The 21,578-nt window shown below is 36.0% G+C and overlaps 1 protein-coding gene across 5 annotated transcripts in view; it reads right to left on the minus strand.

Annotated features, from left to right (window-relative positions):
- CNTN5 (contactin 5) overlaps positions 1-21,578 on the minus strand; it is a 643,809-nt gene that overhangs the window by 46,282 nt on the left and 575,949 nt on the right. For all 5 annotated transcript variants that reach the window (XM_057399803.1, XM_057399799.1, XM_057399798.1 and 2 more), the window contains 3 exons: positions 20,549-20,676; positions 19,492-19,667; positions 6,626-6,746 (listed from right to left, as the gene is read on the minus strand). In XM_057399803.1, coding sequence (XP_057255786.1) covers positions 6,626-6,746; positions 19,492-19,667; positions 20,549-20,676 — 425 coding nt within the window. The remainder of the gene's footprint in view (positions 1-6,625; positions 6,747-19,491; positions 19,668-20,548; positions 20,677-21,578) is intronic.

Below are 21,578 nucleotides of genomic sequence, written 5' to 3' on the forward strand. Positions count from 1 at the left end.
TGAACTGTACAGATGCTTTTCTAAGCCATCCCTCCAAACTTGCAGAAGAAACAGCAAGGAATTTAAACCAACTGTTTTTTTGTAGGAAATGTTATACTAACACTTTTCCTTATTGCAGTCCTTGGGAAACCGATAATTCAAATGGGTTCATTAGAAACTGTGTGTTTCAAGAGCAAAGGAACACTTTCTGCCAAAAGCAGATGTAAGAAGTAGCCTTCTGCTCTTAGCTATGGGTTCTGCTGGTGTTCTTCAAAATCCCCCTGTCTATGTGTCGTGGTTTAAACCCAGTCAGGTAACTTGTTCACTCACTCCCAGTGAGTGGTGCCGAGCTGACAACAATCGAGGTCCGTGTCTGTCTCCCCCCTCCCCGCACCGGGGCTCTCCCCTTCCCCGGAGGAACGGGGAGGAGGATCGAGAGAGTGCAACTCCTACGGGTTGAGACAAGAACAGTCCAGCAACAAATCACCACCGCTACTATCAGCTAAAACAATGATAAGGGAAAATAACAAGGGAAGAGAATACAATACCACCGGCCAAGAAAACGAGTTCCACCCGGAAGCTCCTGTCCTTCCGGGTAACTCCCAGTTACCCCCCACCCCGGGCATGACGTGCTGTGGTATGGAATACCTCCCCGGCTAGCCCGGGTCAGGCGCCCCGTCTCTGCTTCCTCACAGCTTCCCCTCCTCCCTGGCAGAGCATGAGCCTCACAGAGTCCTTGGTCAGGGTAAACATCACTTAGCAACAACCGAAAACATCGGCTTCACCAACACTGTTCTCAAGCTGGAAGTCAAAACACAGCACTGCACCAGTTAACACAAAGGAAAAACATGACTGCTACTGCTGAACCCAGGACACTATGAGTAACAGATTTTGTACTGATGAATTAAATAAACACAAAGTGAAAAGCACTGTTGACCTTTTTCTAATGTAGCTGATTAGACCCCATAATGTAATACAGGTTAGCCCCTTCACAGTGTCAACCTTTTTTATGCAGAAGTATTTGGTGCATTAAATGTCTTTACAGTGAAACATGGTAAAAGATCAGAATCCCAAAAATATCCTCTGTAATGATAATTTGAATGTACAGATTGCTTCAAATTTCTGCAACATAATGGGGAAATAAGAATATAATGAGCCCTTTTTGGAAGATAGGCTTTAAAAATCAAATTAACTTACCAAGGAGGCCCTGTCTTCAGGTAACCTGACATATTGCTGATTACAAGATCACCTGAGACATCTGTGAGATGCAAGTCTCCTGGCTGGTCCTTGGGTGTTTGGTAACCGTGTTTGTGATCATATCATTAGTGTCAGAACACGACATGCATATTTATCTTGTATTAGAGCATTCTGCTTTAGTAATCACTTCTTTGTGAGAAATCAGTATAGAAACAGCTCGACTACTGCTGTGCCAATGATAGATGGAAAACCAGCCAAGCTGAAACATTCTGCTATTCTGCTCCTCTGCTATTTAGTATTCACTGAAAGCTGAAGATCTGTGTGGATAAATAAAGGCTGGTAGCCAGGCAAAGCATGTGACATGGGAAAACTATTCTTGGACTGATGTCAGGAACAGGAATGACATTCATAAAAAAACATAAATCAATTTTTTTTTCTTAAATGGCTGATGACTTCATGTGCTGGGGAAAACATTTGCTGGCTGTGTAGCGAGTATCCACATTCTCCTGTAAGCATCCTTGTTTGCATGGCAAACAGCTGTTCTGCACATATTTTCCTTGGGTGAGCAAACAGAAGTGAAATAAGGCAGTAGCTTGGGTGTCAGGAATGTGAGTCCATAGCTGTGATTTTACTTACTTATTTATTTATTTATTTATATTCACTCACTCCACTAAAACTATTTCTTTGACTACCAGACATACATAATTCCTACTATGGGATTCCACTGAAGTAGGACATTTGTGCAGGCCTCTTGCCAGAACAGTTGCCACCCTAAGTCAAAAGCTATTTTCTCTTCTGGATGTCCTTGAGCTGTATCAATCTGCCCTATGTGGCTTCTTATGCTGCTATGAGCTGTGGTGACTGCTTTACAGGAAATCTTATCGTAGCATTTAAGGCTTTTCCACTGTCTGTCATTTTCCTGCTGGAGGGCAAATCCGGTGTGGAGGACCCATGCCTGTTATTTAGCTTTTCCTTTTCCCAGTACACACTTCAATGTATTAGCTTCAGCTGCTGACAGTGATTCCTCTGAGGACTATGTTAATTTTTTGGGCACAAGTAAACTCAGTGGAAGAAACAAATATTTAGGTTGCTGGAGACACCCTAACTTATGCCCTACACTGTCAAGCCCTCAGTGTCTCCTGACTTCTGTGCTCCTAGCTACTCTGCCTCAGAAAGAGGATTGAACACATCTTGATCCTACCTAATGTACTGCCTGCAGGTATAGAATTTCCTCGAGGACAGACAAGTGTGATATTGAGGCTGGGTCAGAGACAGCTAAGAAGAGGTATCCTACCTCATAGATGAGCGCTGCAGTTACCAAGCTAAGCCTTTGAGCTGGATCCTCTCTCATCCTACCCTTATTCAGAGAGTGAAGGGTGCAGAGACTCTGGGGACTTCCATAGAGTCAGGGAGCTCAGATGGATGAATAAAAGATTGTGACTTATTTTTTTAGGTACCTAATAATAAGAACATGTTGTGATGATAAATGGCAAAGAATTTTGTGGAACTATAATTTGGAGAGGAAGTATTTTGCAAGTTAGTTAGTAGCCTACCTGAATCTAAACAGATGATGTCAGTTATGTCAGGACAGCAGATCTCTGAAGACCACTTCTGACAGATGAGACTTCTGAAATACTTCTAATTCACAACCCATTCTAAGATTCTAATGCAAGACACATAACCTGGAAAGCCTGACAGGTCCAGCTGCCAGGAGAACATCTCTTCCTAATGGAATCTGCATTATTGGTAGCATTAGAAAAATTAAGTAGAAATGTAAAAATAAATAACTTGGGCTGGAAAAACAGCCTTTAAGGAGCAGAGAAATTAATATGGGCTATTAAAAAGTCATTTCTTACTTTAATATACAGAATTTAATCATATTTTCAAAACGCTAAGAAAAGTATTTAGGTTTTGTTTTGATTAGTAGATGTGCACAGGACTTGAATCTACGTTTTGACCAAATATGATATACAGTATACTTTCATATATAGTCTTGAAGTATTCCTGAAAGAGATTCATTAAATAATAATAATTATGTAAATAACATTAGACATGTATTTCACTGCAACTTACCTAAAATCAAGAACCGCAAGATAGTAAATTTGAAAATGTCTTGAAAATAGAAAATGGTTTTAAAAAATCTATAACCTATTGTAGGAAGTTGCAGAATAGAAACTCACAGCTGCCTAATTTCTTTTGCTGTTCACACACGCACACACATACACATATGTAGAAAATTCGTAAGTCTTCTTACACCATTAATTGCCTTCTTGTAAGTAATTAGACTCAAAATATTTGAGATTTACTTGAATTCATTCTCTGTTCTTTAAGTTGCCTTTCACTGGTGACATTTTTGTAATTCAACTTCTACTGTATGATGCAGAGCAAAGAACAAAGGCAAAAATAGTGACGCAGTTCCCTGGCATATATGAAGGGATGTTCCAATAGAGCAACCAGCAAGAATGGTTTCAAAAAGATACATATGGTTTAAGAATACTCCATTCTTTGTCCACAGTAACTGATACTGAGACATTGCACTTGCTTGAAAATGCAGTGGTGAATGTCTGCTGAAGATCAGCATGTTAGTTATACACAACAGGAGTCTGCAAAGAGTTTGTTTCTCTTTCCTCTTCAGAGGCTGCAGCAAGTCATAGTCGTCTTCCAAGCCAATTGTAATAAAGCTCTAGAAATCTGTCCTTTTACTTAAAAATAATGCACCAGCTGAATACATAATTCAGTATAAATTTAGTCATTTTACTAATAGCAATAATTCTGATATTCATTAATGTCTAAAGGAGGGAAAATCAGATTATTTTAATTATTCTGTATATCCAACTTATTTTCTGTAGAAATGGTGTAAGCAGAATGCTGAGTAAAAATTACAATGATATATTAAAAATACCATATGAACCTTACAATATAACTAATGATTAAAATGCTGTTGTATGCTGGTATGATATCAGCATTCCAGACTGTCATTTTCTGCAGAGGCAAAAAGAGAGAGAGTAAGGTCAGACAAGAATGCACTGAAACTTCGCTTATATTGGTACTTCTAAGAGTTCATAACAAAGCTTCTGCTAGCTCAGTTTGGCCACGTGCTGTAACATTTAAAACATGAAGATGTTTTGAAATACGCTTAAAATGAAATTATTTTACCTAGAAACTATACTGGAAAGAAAGAATATAGCTTTGGATTTCAGTGGCAATTTGTTTTCTTCATAGATGATGATTTCCTCTGCTGGGTCAAATTCTTCAGAGTTTATTGAAATATTTATTGAAATTGCTGCTGCTGGTCTCTTTTCCTAAGTAAAGTTCAGTATATCCAAAACCTAAACCTAAACAAACTTGGAAGGTTCCGCAATCTGGAATCATCACGCAGTGTCAAACTGCAGACTACTGAATGCAATCTATATACTGAGATAGGGGGAGAAAAAAGTATTAGACACCGAAATGAAAATGAAATGCCTGCAACAGTATAAGAAGAGATAAATTACATTCTAAATATTTTGGATTTTTTAAATGCTGAAGTCTATAAAGAGTAATTATTAGCAACCCTGCACTGAATGTGCATTAGACTTTCTGCAATACAAAACAAAACCATTTTTTAGTGAAAGAAATACTGACACTGTAGGATCTTACTGCCCTTTTTTGCATAAGTTTCACAGATATCTTAAGGAAATTAACTACTTCAGCAAACCAACTGCATCCTATAATTTCATGAAAACTGAATTTTACATCAGGAAAAAAGCAGTCACACAGTTTAAAGCATTTTGTGGAAGCGATGTAAATATTTCTTACTGTATCCTACAACTATCCAATTGTAGAAACAAGAATTTAAATTCCATTATAAAGCAGTTTTAGTTCTTATTTCATCAGCAAGGTGGCACGGTAATGAGACACCCACATATATACATTCTGATTCTGCTTACAACACCCTTTGTTTTTAATCTCAAATCTCTTCCTCAAAATAGCATTTATTTCTACATCAAATTTAATGAACTCATTTATATAACCTGCATTTTTTTAGAAAATAATCCTGTAGCCCATTTGCAGTGTCCTAACTAATAGTAAGCATTAAAGCTGAGACTGCTTTGCTTCTCCATCGAGCCTCCAGCTGTCTGAGAGGTAAAGGTAACACGCAAGCTCCTGCATAACCCACGAGGATGAATCAGATTTCATAAGGCAGCTGAAATCACATTATATGCCTGTGTCGAGGCAACTGAATACCACCATCCCAATAGTGCCATAGCTCACAGAAATCTGATGGTCTTCAAAGTGACTTCATGGAAATTTTTAACAGCTACTTTCATCAAAATGTGAAGAGCCCTGCGGTCAGCCAGAAACATTCTTTACATTTAAAGCATATATTTGTCCTAAAAATGATGGATATGGACTTATCTAATCTAAGGATATGGACAAATGTGGCAGAATAAGTATTTTTAAAATATTATCTCTAAATAGTTTTGATTTTTTTTTTTATCTGGAGTTTCTCAAATGTTAATAAAATATCTACCTTGATTTATTTTTTTCACAAAATGTCAATCCATGGTAAGCCCAACCAGCTGTGCTAGCTAACAGGGACCCATTTATCTTGAAATTGCAGGACCCAGTAGTTGTAATGCCAGTAAGTGGACTGTAAGTCCTCAAGTCCCATCAGGCACTGAACACACATGTGTATGCACACGCAAGCAGAATGCAAAAAATACTCTGCTTAATGGAATGTACATTATGGTGCTAATGCTCTCCTTTATGGTAAACTTTGTTGCTTATTGTAAGCAAATTGGTGTCCCAGATATGATCTGTGATCCTGCAGGACAATGACTTTGCATTCCTGTGTATAATCAAAAATGTTAAATGACAGGTAAAGCAACAGATTGAAAGACTGGGTCTAAAGATACAGTAAAAATTTGGTGGTGACAACTCCATGCATGAAAAAAACCACCAAAGCCCTGTCATATTATGGGGCTTTTTGTTCATTGTTCATATCTATCATTATATATATATCATATATGCATATATCATATATCTATCATGCAGCATCAAAATCTTAGGGATTGAATGAATGTCCCTAAGCTCTTAAACCTGAGAGAATGGCTTAACCATAAGATGAAAAGAATCACAGAAAATAGCACAAAACTCACCACATCTACCTTACCATGTGAATAATTGTCTACATTTTAACCGATCCAGTATACCTTTTGTGCAATTACCTCTCTTAATACTGTATGTCCACTAATGAGCTGTCCTTTGTTTCTCATTGCCATCTCTGCAGGTCAGTGTATGGTGAAACTAATTTCAAAGACAGGAAGTTAATCACAGCTGTTTTTAATAATATAAAACCTGAAGATTAATGCGTAGCACAGGTGTCCCTGAAGCCCTCATATTTAAATTTCCTCATACAATAGTTTCTGGTGATTACGTTTTCAGGTGGCACTGCAAGCATACTCACCCCTAACAAGTAGCTCCGTCTCATCTGACACGGTGTCTGCTGTCGTCTGAACCCTGCATCCGTATCTCCCAGCATGCATCAGGAGGATGTTTCTGATCATTAAATCTGCAGAGGATGCTTGCTGAAACAGGGATGAAGTGCCAGTTTAAAATTCAGTAAATCTGTGTTCAAGGTAGTGAGGGAGTTTTGCACAGTGTGAGGAACTCATCATTGCAGCTTTCATCTTAAAAATGTATGAGCCCTAATACTCTCTTTCAAGGATTATCAGAACACTGCATTTATACAATTATTAATAGGGATTAAAGAACAGGATTTCAGGTTTTTAATAACTTTGACTTCGCTTAAAACACCCTGTGCATATTTGCATGCTCAAAGAAAATTATCCCAAACTAGTACAAAGAAATTCATTAAGGAGATGAACAGAAATATTTTGGACACAATCCTTTTGGTATTAAAAAAGTCCTCTTAGAAATGAAGGGTTCTTTCTTCCTCTTCCTCTTCCCTACAGTGCAGTGACATTTCAAGAATGTTTTGCTAGTGTAATGAAATTAAGGTAACTTGAAAGATAATTTTTTTTTTTTATTAACATAGAGGAAATTAATACTAAATATGATTGAATATGAACAGATTCACATTTTTCCTGTTGAAATCTGTTATATACCAAAATCTGTGCTAGGCAAACCCTGAATGAGTGTACACAGAGAATCAGTTCAATTTTTTTTTAGTATTCCAGCCAACAGTAATTACAAGGTCCCAAAGTTATGAGCAGAAAAGAAAAAAGGAAAAGTCAAACTGCCTTTTAAAGCAGTAATATTAGATTTTACATGTACAAAATCACTGCTATATCCAAACTGAATGGAGTCAATATATCTCACTTCATCAGATTCAGAATCCAAGTCCATAGATATTGTTGATTTAATGTAGTCACTACTCAGGGAAAGAACAGGTGAGTGAGAACAGAAGTCACCAGGACCGCATGGTGTAGCAATTACAATTTACTTTCTCAATTCTGCATCCTAAAAATGCTTGCGACATTTTTGATTTAAGGTAAGCACTTACAATTTTAGCAAATTACTGTAAAGTATTTTTGTTCTTTTCAAGAAGTAAAGAGTAAATGGAAATAATTTTACGTTTTAAAATTACAAATGGAAATAACTTTAATGGAAATTAAAATGGAAATAACTTTAATGTATTAACTGAGTGTAGACCATGTCCTGCAAATATCTCAAAATTATCTTATCATTGCTACTTTCCACAATATGTGAAACTAAAATGTTAAGTTTTTTCAGCATAAATGTACAGTTTGAATAACATTATATTACACATTCCACATAACATTTGTATAATGTAATTATGGACTATATAATACACAACCTACTATATATAATGCATATTTTTAATATTTACAAAACCCAATATAGTTTATAATGTATAACAGTATATTATAAATAATATTGTATTGTATAAACCACTATTATATTATTCTGCTATTAACCATTATCTAGAGCTTATATAATACTATGCATATATAAAATATATATAAAAATATGTAGTATGTAGTATATAATATAATCTGGTATAATGTAATAAATATAGTAGGATATTACATATGACATTATATATTTCTATAGTTAATTATATTTACCATATACCCTATATTGCATTTTATATGTTACATATTAATACTTGATTACTACACAGCTAATATAGTATAATACAAATTAATGTATGATAAGTATTATATACAAATGGCTATAGGCAACTCGTTTGTGTTTTACTTTAAGAAACATTTATTGAGTATTGGCATTTCCCTTCTCAGATCTATCTGTCTATCTATTTATCTATCTATCCATCCATCTGTTTTTATTTTGCTAATCAAGCAAAGACTGGCAGTCTTTCCCTGTGTAATAATATTCCTGTGCAGTAGCTCTAATTTGAGCAATTTCAATCCTGAATTAGTAGGACTGTTCCCTGCATTCAAAATAAATTCTTTAAATGCTGTACAAGTTGATACTTCTCAAGCAGTGCTGCAAATATGTCATTGACTTCATCTAGATTCATATTTGCCTTTTTTGGCACATACTTATTCTGTGCTTAGGTAGATAAAATCAGAACTTTATCCTTCTTAATCATTTGAAAGTTACAAGCTTGCACTTTATAACCAGTTGTCCATATGTACATGACCTTGTTCTTTAAAGTATTACATTTCTTGTCTGTCCCCATGTGTCATTTTCATCACCTGCTCTATCGGTAACATGTCTGATTTTTTGTACCACACAATTGTCATTTGCATACTTCTATCTCTTATGCCAAGCTCATCAAAGACAAGATGAATTAGGATTTGTTCCAAGATCCAATCTTCTATATATATTTTTTTTTTTTTTCCTTTCTCGGCAGAAGAATTCCCTTTCATCACATCCCTGGCATTCCTTCTTCAGCCAATCTTCTCTTCATTTGCATCTTTGGAACTGAATTTATCATAATATTCAATGCAGCACTAAGGCAAAATCTTCGCTGAAGTATATTCACATCCAAAGAAGGAAAAGACAGGTGAGACATCAAGTGGGCCATCGAGACCATAGGGAATGTGTGAAGATCTAAAAGACTTGATCCATTGCACCTTTGAATCTAAAAGTGTGAATTCAAAGGTAGTATTTTGCCTTCTGAAGTGGCCTTGTTAATGATGCTGCTGGAGGGAAGATACTCAGACTAGTCAGGGTATAGTGAAATTCCTGTATTCTTGCTCTGACATATCAGAAATCACATCAGTGGAAAACAGTATCTGAGTACTTTACATTTCTAAATGTAAAAGAAGAGCGCACACTCTTATCCGGAGTCAACTTCAGGATACAAGTTCTTTTGTAGTTGTCCAGCATTGCAGCATTTATTAGCCATTGAAACATGGGCTGCTCAAGATGATTAGTAATTCTGGTACAAAGCCTCAGCTATTACAAGGATAACACCAGAATCAGTCCACATTTGTCCCCTCTCAAGGGTAATTTACATTTAATGTGGGTTTTGTTGTTAAGTGGGAGGAAAAGCATAATGGATAGCAACTGTCTGGTTTCATTGCTCAGGAGCTGTTAAAAATCTTGGCTGTCACTATCTTCAAAAGGGTTCATGACTGTGTGAATCCTAATTTTCTTATCAGGAAAATATGTATGCATTTCATCTCTACACCTTTGTAACTGGGCAGACAAGCAGCAATTGAAAGAATCATTGCTGTAAGTGGAGAGCAGTGCAGTACAATAGAGCCCCATGAAACACATTTATTACAGCACAACAGGATGTGCAGACGGCATTGTTTATGATGTCTGAGTGGAAATAAATTAATCTCCCTGTGTTTAATACAAATGGATATATGCTTTGATTTCTGATCATGGGAAAGAAGACATTTTAGCTTCTATTTAGATAAGTAGGATCTATGGTTGACCTCGACCTCTAAAAATTACCATATTATTTGCTGTTCAGTGGTATTTATAAAGTGGTCTTTATTAATTTTACAGACTTTTCCAGGTCTTGGAAGACAGATAATTTTGTTGATCAATTTATGCTGCAATACGAGGTTCAAGGCCACAAGAGGGCCTGGGGTGTTAAACTGGTGTGCTGGTCTTCCTGGTCTTAAGAAAATCTCCACACCATGTCATTGCAGCTGCTGCTTAAACTTGAGCAATTGTCAGTTTTAAAGAAACCCCAACTGCTAAGCAGGAATGCAGCAGACCCTTCATGAAGAAAAGTATCTAAGATCAGAAACCTCATCTTTTGCTTTTAGTCTTCTCTCAGTGGAAAAAGACATAACACTTCAGTAGAAGCAGAGACATGCCCTCCCCTTTGGGGAAGACAAAACCTGGGTGACATGGATGCAATCAGTGTAGAAGATCTCTCATCTAGACTAAAAGCCTGGTGTATCAGCAACTATGTGGTCTCAATGACATTCAAAGCTGAAATAAGAGGTGTTTACATATAAATTTCAACTTTGTTAAGTGTATGTTTTTAAAAGCTGTTTTTTAATCCACTAATTTCATGCTCTTCTCTGACAGGCTGCATTTTGCACTAGTTCCAAGCAGCATTTTGTTAGAAAAATCTATGTTCCTTGATCTCTGAATATCATGTATTATCCATTCAGCAAAGTATCAAAAGTATTTATATTTGTTCAGTATAAACTTCTTCTGTGTGGAATATATTTTGTAATTTACCGAAGCTAAGTCCTAAAACAAAACAATACAAAAGAACACAAAACAGGTTTAACAACCAACTTCTAATGAGTTTAAGGAAAGCTAAATGTAACCTTCAAGGCCGGCATCAGCTATGGACTTAGTGTAATAATGAAAACAATTCTGGTCTTCATTAAGCGGTGAATAAATAATAATACAGCTATCAATGCTATCTGTCATGACTAATGGTTCTCTCTAGGACCACAAATTATTGTCTAATTCATATTATGCTAACATGTATCCCATTCATCAGCTTCTGAGTGGCTCCAGTGCTGAGTGCTGTGTCAATCTATTGTTCTCTCTGCTCCAGCATGGAAAGTTGTTGAGGTCATAGTAGTGTCTGCAATGTATTTTATTAGCCTCACTTGTAAGGTGTTTTGCTTGAAGTAATTTTAAAGAAGAATCGGTGCCACCTATACATAGCATTTGCGGAGATACCTCCCCAAATTTAAAAAGGTCTCAAGAGGCACATAATATGCATACTTTGCTCAATGAGAATCACCTTTTGCACCCACTGCCCTAGTGATGGGCATTTGCAGAAGGGGGGAAAAAAACCTAACATGCAGAGGTTACTGTTATTGAGTTAATATGTCTTCAGCCATCTCACATCCCCACAGAGAAATTGTATGTGGATTTTTTCCTTTCCATTTCATAAATCCTAAGAGGTTGTGAGTTACTTCGGAGTAGAATAACTTTTACATGTGGTTCTTCAAGTGAAGAGAATTACACTTATTCTTCCCATGAGAGTCAGTTCATTATCTCGAGACAGTTGCTAGGAAACCTCCCTGTTAATCTGTCCATTCATTTACTTATTTTTTATCTCTAAACCAAAGTGGTTCGTTCAGTATCCAGCCTTTTCTTTTGAAGTCTTTACACAAGAAAAATCTATAATCTGCCAGCATTTGAACTGGAGCTCACAGTTACACCATAGCACATTTTTTTTATCATCTAGTAAGTCTCTTGTTTACTCCCCCTACCTCTTCCATGGAAGAATTAAACATTGGTTTGATTATTACACAGTTCACCACATATGTACAAACTACAGGATCACATGTGGAAAATACACATGAAGCCAAGGAGCCTTAAATCATTCTGTTTTCATTATACCAATTCTAGCTTTCATTAATATAATTCAGCTCATTTCCCACATTGAACGTCATATTTCCCTTCCACACTCCAACTGCAGTTCTGTGAATGAAGCTCTGAGAGACAAAAAGGCAAGGAAGTTCAAAATACTGAGTAGTCAAAAGAGATAATGTGGTGGTTTGCAGCCCCCAGCTTCCGCACTGCAAAGACCTGGAGTCTAGAAGGGCTGCCTATTATTGTACCTATGACTCGGGTTGGGAACTCAACCTGGACAACATGCAGTGAAAATTGCCTTTCTGCTTGGTAAGAATATGTCTAAAAAAGACTGAGACTATTATAAATGATCATGATTCAACAAAAGCGTAAATCATGGCAAAAAAAAAAAAAGAAAAGAAAAGACTGGGCAAACACTGACTGCCAGTGCAGGAAGACTTTTATGATGAAAGTCTTTACTATGGACCACAGGGGTTTACCGAGGCTTGCTGGCTGTCATTTAAATCTCTTGATAAAGAGAGGTGAAGATGCTTTCCTACAAAGTGGTTTCTATACAGTGGTTTCTATACAGAAGAGAATGCTTGAGAGGTTGAAAGCTTGAAAAGTACCAAAACTTTTTGAAAGGTCATATTCTGTATAAACTGATAACAGTAATACAATGGTCACTAATTAAATGTGACTGAGATCTGATTCTAAACATGAAAGACCTGGATTGTTGATGCTATCTTATTCATCTTAAATGATTATTTAAAATATATGAGTTTTTACAGATAACACACAAGTTAGGTTAACTCCTGACTAGCACATGTTATTTAGCAAAATACCCTTTAGTAATGAAATTTAGACAGATTAAATCGAAAAAAAAAAGATTTCACACTTAGGATCTTGATTGTTTGACATATTTGATTAGCAATGGAGTTGTTTTTTGGTGAATTTATCTGAAGCAAACTAATTATATTACAGAATAACCTCATAGAAATGTTATCTTTGTACATTATGATGGATTGTTGGCTTCAAGCCAACTTCTGTTCATAATATATTCAGGACAATTTAAGTGACATTTTATGCAAATTCTCAGTTTTGAACACATCAGCCACTTGCCTGTTTACTCTTTATGATGTTTACAAATCGCAAATATTTAATCTGTTAAAAAGCAGCAGATCTCTGTTGATATAGTGATAATGGAAAATCATATTCTGATTTCTGTCTTTTAATCATATAAGCACAGTTGGAACAAAGAAGATAAAATTTTTGTTATCATTTTTATTGTGATTAATGGCATGTGGTACTATTATAATGGTAGTGTCCAGGCTGACACAGGTTCACTGAGGGATACCTGATAATACACCAGTTGCATTTTCCCCATGTGTAAGAAGTAAGATGATTTAAAAGCTTTCAGGTTTTTGGATCAGTCAGAATTTTTTAGGGGATGTGTGAGCCCTTCCAGTGGCAGCATTTTTGAGCATTTTGAATAAAGAATGCTAGAATAATGAAAACATTTGGTTTGGGTGAGCACTGGTTGTTGGCAACAGATGCCAGGGAGTCTGGGGTGTTAGGAGTGGATAGGGAGGACTTTAAGGTGTAACTTGAATTGCTGCACATGACTGATTCATTTTATTGAGAGAAGGCAGAGGAAGAGCTGAAATTAAACGAGTATCAAACGTCAGATAGCATGTCACATACTGGGATAGTTTTGTGAAATCTATGGATTAAGGAAAACATAGAAAAATTAATGAAAATGGGAAGGAAAGGGAAAAAAGATGGGATATAAAATGGCAAGCTTCAGGATGGAGAGGCCCACTACACTCATGTTACTGAATTAATGTTCTGTATCTGAATTGTTTTTACCATAAGGAAAAAAGGAAGACTGAACAATACGTGGTACCTGTGCCCTGTTCAAAGATGCAGCAAGAGGGAAAACGAGCATCAAGCTACACATACGATTTGAGTGGAAAGCTGGTGACAGGGATGAGTGAAAACGGCAGAAACGAAAGCAAAACTCATATGGGACACGTGCCATTTTGAGAAGACATTAAAACAGGAAGAATGACAAGCAGGCACGTGATTAGGATTTCATTAGTGAAATCCTAAATTTCATTAGTTTTGAGCCAGTGGGAGCTTTGTCTGATGTGACCCCACCACAGGAGCCCAATTGGAGTTTGCAGCTGCAAGGCCACGAGAACAAAACAAGAAGATCAGCAGTACAAGAACTGCAAGGGAGTGCTACAATAGCACAGGAGAAAGGTTGCAATGCTGCAAGTGAAAAATGGACAGCAGGGCTATAAAAGGAAGGCTTTAGCATTAGGAAGGCAGATATTGATCAGGCATTCAAACGATTGGCTGTGCTGTTATTACCCAGGTTAACACTGTGCCAAGCAGTTAAAAGACCGATCAGCTGCAAGCAAACAGGAAAAAATGGATTGTCATGAAAAGTCTTCTATTTATCCCAAGATATTTTTCTTTAGAATTCTTCTTGTAAACAATGAATGGTACAAAATAGCTTAATAGAATAAACTGGTATAGAAAGAAATACTTTTTTTGTAATAATTGGTATTCAGGAATGTTGAGATTTTCCAAAATGCTCATCTATCTCTCCTCTCCAAAGTAAAATTAAGTAGAGGAGGTGTTACTTATCATCTCTCTCCCCTGCTCTCTATTCATAGCCAAAGCCACAAGCACTTGAGTACACCAGTTTTATGTGCAATTTTGTTTCTGGGAAATGTCCAGCATGTTCCATTCTAACACAGCGTGCAGGTAGGTCTATAAATTCAATCAGTTCACTGGGAGTGTTTATATCCCGGAAGCAACCTATGGTAAAGTTCATTATTAGACTGTGGCCTTCATTGTGTTCAGGTTTTGTTTCGTAGTTACCAGTTAAAAAACACACATTTCAAAGTATTTTGACCAGAAGTCTTTATTCCATTTTGTACCTTCCCTAGTTTAAGACAAATCTGTGTTACCAAAAGAAAAGATTTTTTTTTTTTATTTTTTTTATTTTGAAACTGCTTCTGATTACTAGAATATTTAACTGCTGTAGCGTGCAAATGGGCAAAACGTGGTAATGAGCATGGGGCTGAAATACCTGGAGATTTGAGCTGACAGTGATGGCTGTGTTCAGCCTTTTCCATCAGGAGGGAAGTATTGTGACAAACAATGAAGCAAATTAATAGTGATGAGGTTGATATAGCAGTCTTACCCTGAATAGAAAAGCACATATCTTCTACAAGACTTGTGAATATCGCTGTTTTCCTCAGTGTGGGGAGGAAGAAGGGTGTTAAATAAACCACCTATTTTATTAGCTTTATTTAATGTCAAATAAAAAGGAAAGACATTAATATTAACAGCCTGCTGTTTTAATTGATTCTATGTAGCATAGAACTTAGTGCAGCCGAGTTAGAAATCGTTTAGGAAATTTTAGTCTTAACTTTTAAAACATGATCAAAGCACTTCAACAAGCTAAGGAGATACTTGAAAATGTAAGGAAAGGTGAAAAGTTATGCTCTTTCACAGGTTCTATGGTATCAGATTGAAGTCTCCAGTGCTAGAGAGTCGTTAAAGTACTGGGTGGTCTGTATCTACTGGTCTTTTCTAAGTGAAACCGCAGATTGCAATTCAATTCCATGCGGACAAATGACCACTGTAAAATATAACATGACAAGTTGTGCTTATTGCTTCCCATGGTGGCAGTTTAAGTTAAGATCAAAGACCAAGAAGATATTGAGACTAAATCACTTTTTTTAGTCTGAAAGGTACTCATGGAGGTGAAGGTGAGGGACACTAAGAGCAATGCTGCTGCTTACCAATCTGTGGATAACCACAATAAATCATTTTTCTTGGCTGCCATGAAAACAGTATTGGCTTTCAAACACAGAGTTGGAATGATGGTAGCTGAATGAAAACCTCCTTACAAAATAAGATGTCTTAAGCTAGAAAAGGGATACCCATAGGACAAAATTAAGTTAGTGGAGATCTTAGAATAAGAAAATTCTACAGGACTTCTGGATTTGGCACAACAGACAGAAAATCAAAGTTAACCTAATAAAAGCAAGCAGGTCTATATTTTCTGTGCTCAAGTACTAACTGTTGCTAAAACAAAATCTTAGTAATTCAGGCTTCCATGCAAAATTGCCCCTCACAGAACCTAAAATGTTATCAAGACTTTTGGTAGACAGAGCAAGACTTTCTAAGTGCCAGAAGACTCTGGGCATATGCAACCCTTTGCATTACTGTTCTGCTATAAAGTAAGCATATTGTGTAGTTAAGCACACACAGCCTTTGGGATGCTTTCCTTTCATAGAGTACAGTCTACAGCTATCACTGCAATGGAGTTCGGTCTCTTTTCCTTAATATTCCTCTCATGCAGAGTTTTGTTCTACTTGACATCCTTTCCACACTTCTCCTTTTGTCAGGCAAGTCCCTGAAGTACCTAAATTGCCACAGGTACTAAATCCTTGATAGCTCAGTAAATAACAGCAAAAATGCCTTCAATTTGTACAAAAATTAGTTCTCAGTATGAAAAATGGTAACACTTTATTTTTTGTAAAAAGGCTGCAGATGTAATTTATAAGCAAGCAAAGCAATATGTATTATTAGGAGGAGCTTTTCCTTTTAATTGCATTTGCTGGGGAGTGTGCTATTTTAGCAAATGAAAATTTATCTACAGCCCAAATAAATGTTACTTTAATGATAGCTTTTATAGCACTGCATTAAGCATCAAAATGTTCATCATACTTAACACCTGGGTGTCCCACAGTGAGAGTATGAGCAAAGCAACCAGTGGTGAAAGGTTGACAATGGTTTTGTTATTAACAAAATTCGTTCAAAGAATGTTCAATTTGTCAGGCTTTCAAACAAGTAAACAAAACCCAAAGAAACCTGAACATTTTTTTTATCTGATGAAGTGTCAGTGCTTGCAGAACAAAACAGATGTATAACTTCATGCACAGAAGGGATATAATTTATCTTAAGTGTCCTGCATAAAAAAAGCATTTTGTTCAGGATTAGCTCATGCAATTAAAACATATTTCATCCAGAAATGCAAAATAAGGGATATAGATGGAATTCTATCAGATTTCAAATTTTCTTCAAGTTCCTTTTCTCTGCGTTCTTAAACCTGTGTCTTTATCATATTGTGTATCACTCCTTTGAAATAGGGTACATGATTGGAAGAATAGAAGAGTTTCATTTTATCTTGCTTTCCCTTAGTACTTGATCATGCTTTAGTTTTTAATGAAGTAAAGAAATGCATTTTCATCCTTGTGATTAATTTCACATACTTACGTGGTTAATGGAAATGATAATGAGATACAATTGACAACATTCCACAAATGAGTAGTTATGGGAATTATAGAGGTTTTGTGTACAAAAAAAATAAATAAAAATCCTGTAATACCACAATTGCTACTTTTGAGTTTTGCATCTCTCAACTGATTCATCTTTATTTTGGGACAATGTAAAAATCAAGAGATGCCTTTTGGTGAATGGAAATCTACATATATTTTAACTGCTACTTTTCAAAGAGGGAGAAGGATGTGTCATATTATGTTTCCAACAGCATTCATAAAAGCGGGTCATGTTTTGTTAGCTCTGTTCTGAAAAGGAGTGTTCACCACCCCCCCCACCTCCCCCGGCTGTAACAGAAATGTCTTGACACTTAAATGAGTTAGGAATGTAAGTAAATTTAGCATGGCCTGACCATCTCTTGTATGAGCAATCTTATAAAGGCAAATGTAGATTGCCCAGTCTAAAAATATAAGGGTCTTATGCTTCATTTTGGTATTTCTTTAGAGCTGCACAGATTTCACTATTTCAGCACTGGTTTAACAGTGACAAGGTAGGACCTAATTTTGTAGTATTTTGCAAAATATGCAATGCCTTCTCTTCAGCCTGATTTTATTTTTTTATTTCAAAGTTTGCTATTTGTAAAAAACTATTTTTTAGGAAAAAAAGAAAAATTTCTTGGTGTGTCTCTAAAAAGAAGGATGCCATACATTTACTTAATAAGTTGGTTTTTTTTTAATCCACTTAGTCATTTAGACATTGAGCATTGACTGTCATGAGTGGTTAATACCATTTTCACCTACTAAAGGAGCAGTGACTCTTTAGCAACAAAGGGAGAAGGAAGTCCTAAACTCATGCTAAAACAGCTGGTTAAACCTACTAGGCAAAATTTTAGTTGTAACAATGACAACGGCATATCAGGACAATAAACAAATCGGTAATTTCAGTGAGTTTTGCATGAATATTTGTCTGAAAAGAGTCCTAGTATGTCATCTACCAGGTTCTCCCTTTGGATGAGTCTTACTTCTATCAGTTTGAGGGTTTTCTCTTGAAGAAATGAAATTAACAAATGAAAAATCTACAAAGTCCTGTTTTCATGAAAGGAATGAAATTACATTAAATTAGCTTTACTTTAATTAATTACTTTGAAAATTTCCTAGTCCGAGGATTTTTCCCACCGATTAAAAATTCTCTTCGGCTCAGAAGATGCTGAAATGCACTGAAGGAACCATGTAAGACACTTCAGATAGGTTTCCTTCCTATATATTTAGTGATGGATTTTGAGTATTGGACTTCCTCGGATGAAGATAAGTACAGCAAGAACCTTCAAACTAAGATACACCTGACTAATGTTTTTCAACTGAAAACTTGTTGAAGTAAAACTAAATTAAAAAAAAAACAAAAACAATGCTATAACTTCCATAGAGGTAAGCGGAAGAATAAATTTACTGCAGCTGACAAGGTTTTTAATGCTAAGATACCTTCAGTACATTGTACTCAGATACATTAAATTTTAAAATTTCCTGATCTTTGTGAGCTTCATTTTTTTTTCTGTTAACATAACATGAACATTTGATTTACATTTCATTAGTGGGAAGATTGAGTTAAATGACTGTAGATTCTATCTCCAAACCTGTTCACACTATGAGATTTCTTTCTACTAAGAAAAGTTCAAACCATTTTGCATTCAACAGCCAAAGCTGAATGACTTTATCAGGCTATTTGGTCAGATTGTTTTTGAATCTAGGGGTAATATTTGAAATTGGTATGCGTATTTTTTCCATATGATTCTTATTGACTTAAATAATGACTACCCAGCTAGAACTTACCTCATGCAGGGCAGTTGGAAAATTAAGTACACTGCTATTCAGGTATTAAAATATATACTAGGCAGATGAAAGCATTGGGAGGTGAAGGCATTCCAACAGCCATTTTATCTGTGAGAAAGACATCAGTGCTTACAGCAGCATCCTTTCTGTATCAAAATCAGCGGAATATTGTAAGTAAGGAGAATTACATTCAAACTGCTTTCTGTTCCCTCACAAAGATCATCAGATGCCTCACTAATAATAGGATGTATAACTTTACATTCAATATCGTCTTGATTATAACTACTTGCAGTAATTCTAGTGACCTGCAGTTTGCACCTCCTCCAGGTAGTATTTCTTTCCAACCATTAAAGAAACCAGTTATATTTCAATTTGGTCAGAATTTGATAAACGGGAGACATGTAAAAGCATGCAACTTTCTATCAGTTCACTGCATACAGATGCCGAACGCATGGTCACTTACTGCCTTGATGCTTTCAAAGTGTCCACCTTCTTTTTCAAAGTCAATTGGCTGCCCATTGAGTGTCCAATAGAAAGTGACATCTAGTGTGCTGTCATGAAGGGCTTTGCAACTGAGGACAATGCTTTCTCCAACCGTTAACTCTATCTTCTTGGGAGTCAGCTCTATTCTTGTAGGTTCTTAAAATATAGATGGATTAGGAACACTTAGATGAAAGTCCAGTTATAATGCAAGGTGAGAATAATATGATTGAGTTCAGTTTAGTCTACTAAGAGCTTACATTTACTGTTTTTTTCAAATACATTGTGTCAAATACTGAAATATATTCATAATGCACACATGGCAGTGGTGAACAGAAGGTACAGGAAGCAGTAAGGCAGGATCCTAAACACAATCTATAGGAGTTCTGAGATGCATTAGTTAATTGATTTTATGAGACTCAGAAAAAGTCAGAAAAAGCACCTGGAATTTTGTGATTGCATGAAGATCTCAGTTTTGTTACTTAAAATAGAAAAAGGTGCTTCCAGGCACACTAAATATAGGAAGAAGCTTGAAAAATAAAGTCAGAAGACTTGAACACCTAAAATAAAACCTCTGATCATATAAGAATTCATCTGAAAAGTGTCAAAAATGTGGTTTAGAAATGTACTGCAACTCACTGTTTTGATTTTTATCACTGTCCTAAAGAACTACTTTTCCTTAGATTTATATTTGATACAATTATTGCTTCAATCCTAATCTTTGCTCCCATGCAGGAAGAGGTAGGAATAAGCTAAAATATGTTAAAAGGGATATTGATTCTTTTACATATAGAATTATTTATAACCTTAGTGATTCATTATATATACTAATACTTCTGACATATAACTGTGAGAGAGCAGGTGGGGTTTGCTTTCTGATGCAGGAATAGGATGTTTGATCAGATGGAGGTTAGCGCCCCCAGCTTGTTAAAAATACTTTATTCTGCCTGTACAGTGTTGCTCTATGGTTGGCAGGGGATATTAAGCAATAATGAAATGTTGGTAAGGAGAAATCATCATTATCATTATTTTTTTCATACCTTTAACAGATACTGATGCAATGATTTCTGCAGATCCAAATACATTTACACCTTGACATGAGTACCGACCTTCATCAGACTTTGAAGCGTTAAGGATTCGCAGGCTCCCATGTGGAAGTATAGTTATTCTGAAAAGGATAAATACATAAATACATAGAATCATAGAATCATAGAATAGTTAGGGTTGGAAAGGACCTTAAGATCATCTAGTTCCAGCCCCCCTGCCATGGGCAGGGACACCTCACGTTAAACCATGTCACCCAAGGCTCTGTCCAACCTGGCCTTGAACACCACCAGGGATGGAGCATTCACAACTTCCCTGGACAACCCATTCCAGTGCCTCACCACCCTGTACCCAGCTCACTCATCTCCCATGTTTCTTATGGAAGATACAAATATATTTCCCATACTAGCAGCCAAATTCCATGATGATATCTTTTAGAGCTAATAAATAGGATTAAGGACTGCTGCCTCTGTAGCAATGGATGATAATTGGATTCTATTCTGTTTCAAAAAGGTTCTAATAAACCTATTTTACTCCTTCTCCTTCCTTAATTCAAAACGTTTCGGGGAAGCAACAGTGGATTAGTATCCTTTGACACTTATCAGTGGTGAATTTTAATGAACATTTTTGTAAAAAGTAAAAAAGGTGATTCTTCATAATTTGTCTTTAAAGTTTTGCTGCTATATTAGTGTCAAATCACATTTCAGTATCAAGCGCAAGTTACTTAATTTAGACAAAAATGACCTTAAAAATTAAATCTGAGAAGAATGGGAAGCAAAATGTAAAAGAGGACAAGGAAAAAAATACATCAAATTAATTGTATCTTGTCTAAATATGATTTATGGCATCACTATACAGTGTAGCATAGGGACTTACATAGCTCTGCTTTATTGTAGCTCAGCTTTTATTTTTTCCTTGAGTCTTGTATGATTTCAGCTCCACTACATCTCTAGGTAAGTAACCTCACTGAAGCATACTCGTAAGAAATGTTCTTCAATCATTTGCTTTAGGAGTTTCAGACTTTGG

Source organism: Pezoporus wallicus, unplaced genomic scaffold (assembly GCF_028554395.1).
Source record: "Pezoporus wallicus isolate ANWC-B61680 ecotype Strahan unplaced genomic scaffold, APGP_CSIRO_Pwel_v1 scaffold_6446, whole genome shotgun sequence".
Taxonomy (NCBI): Eukaryota; Metazoa; Chordata; class Aves; order Psittaciformes; family Psittacidae; genus Pezoporus; species Pezoporus wallicus.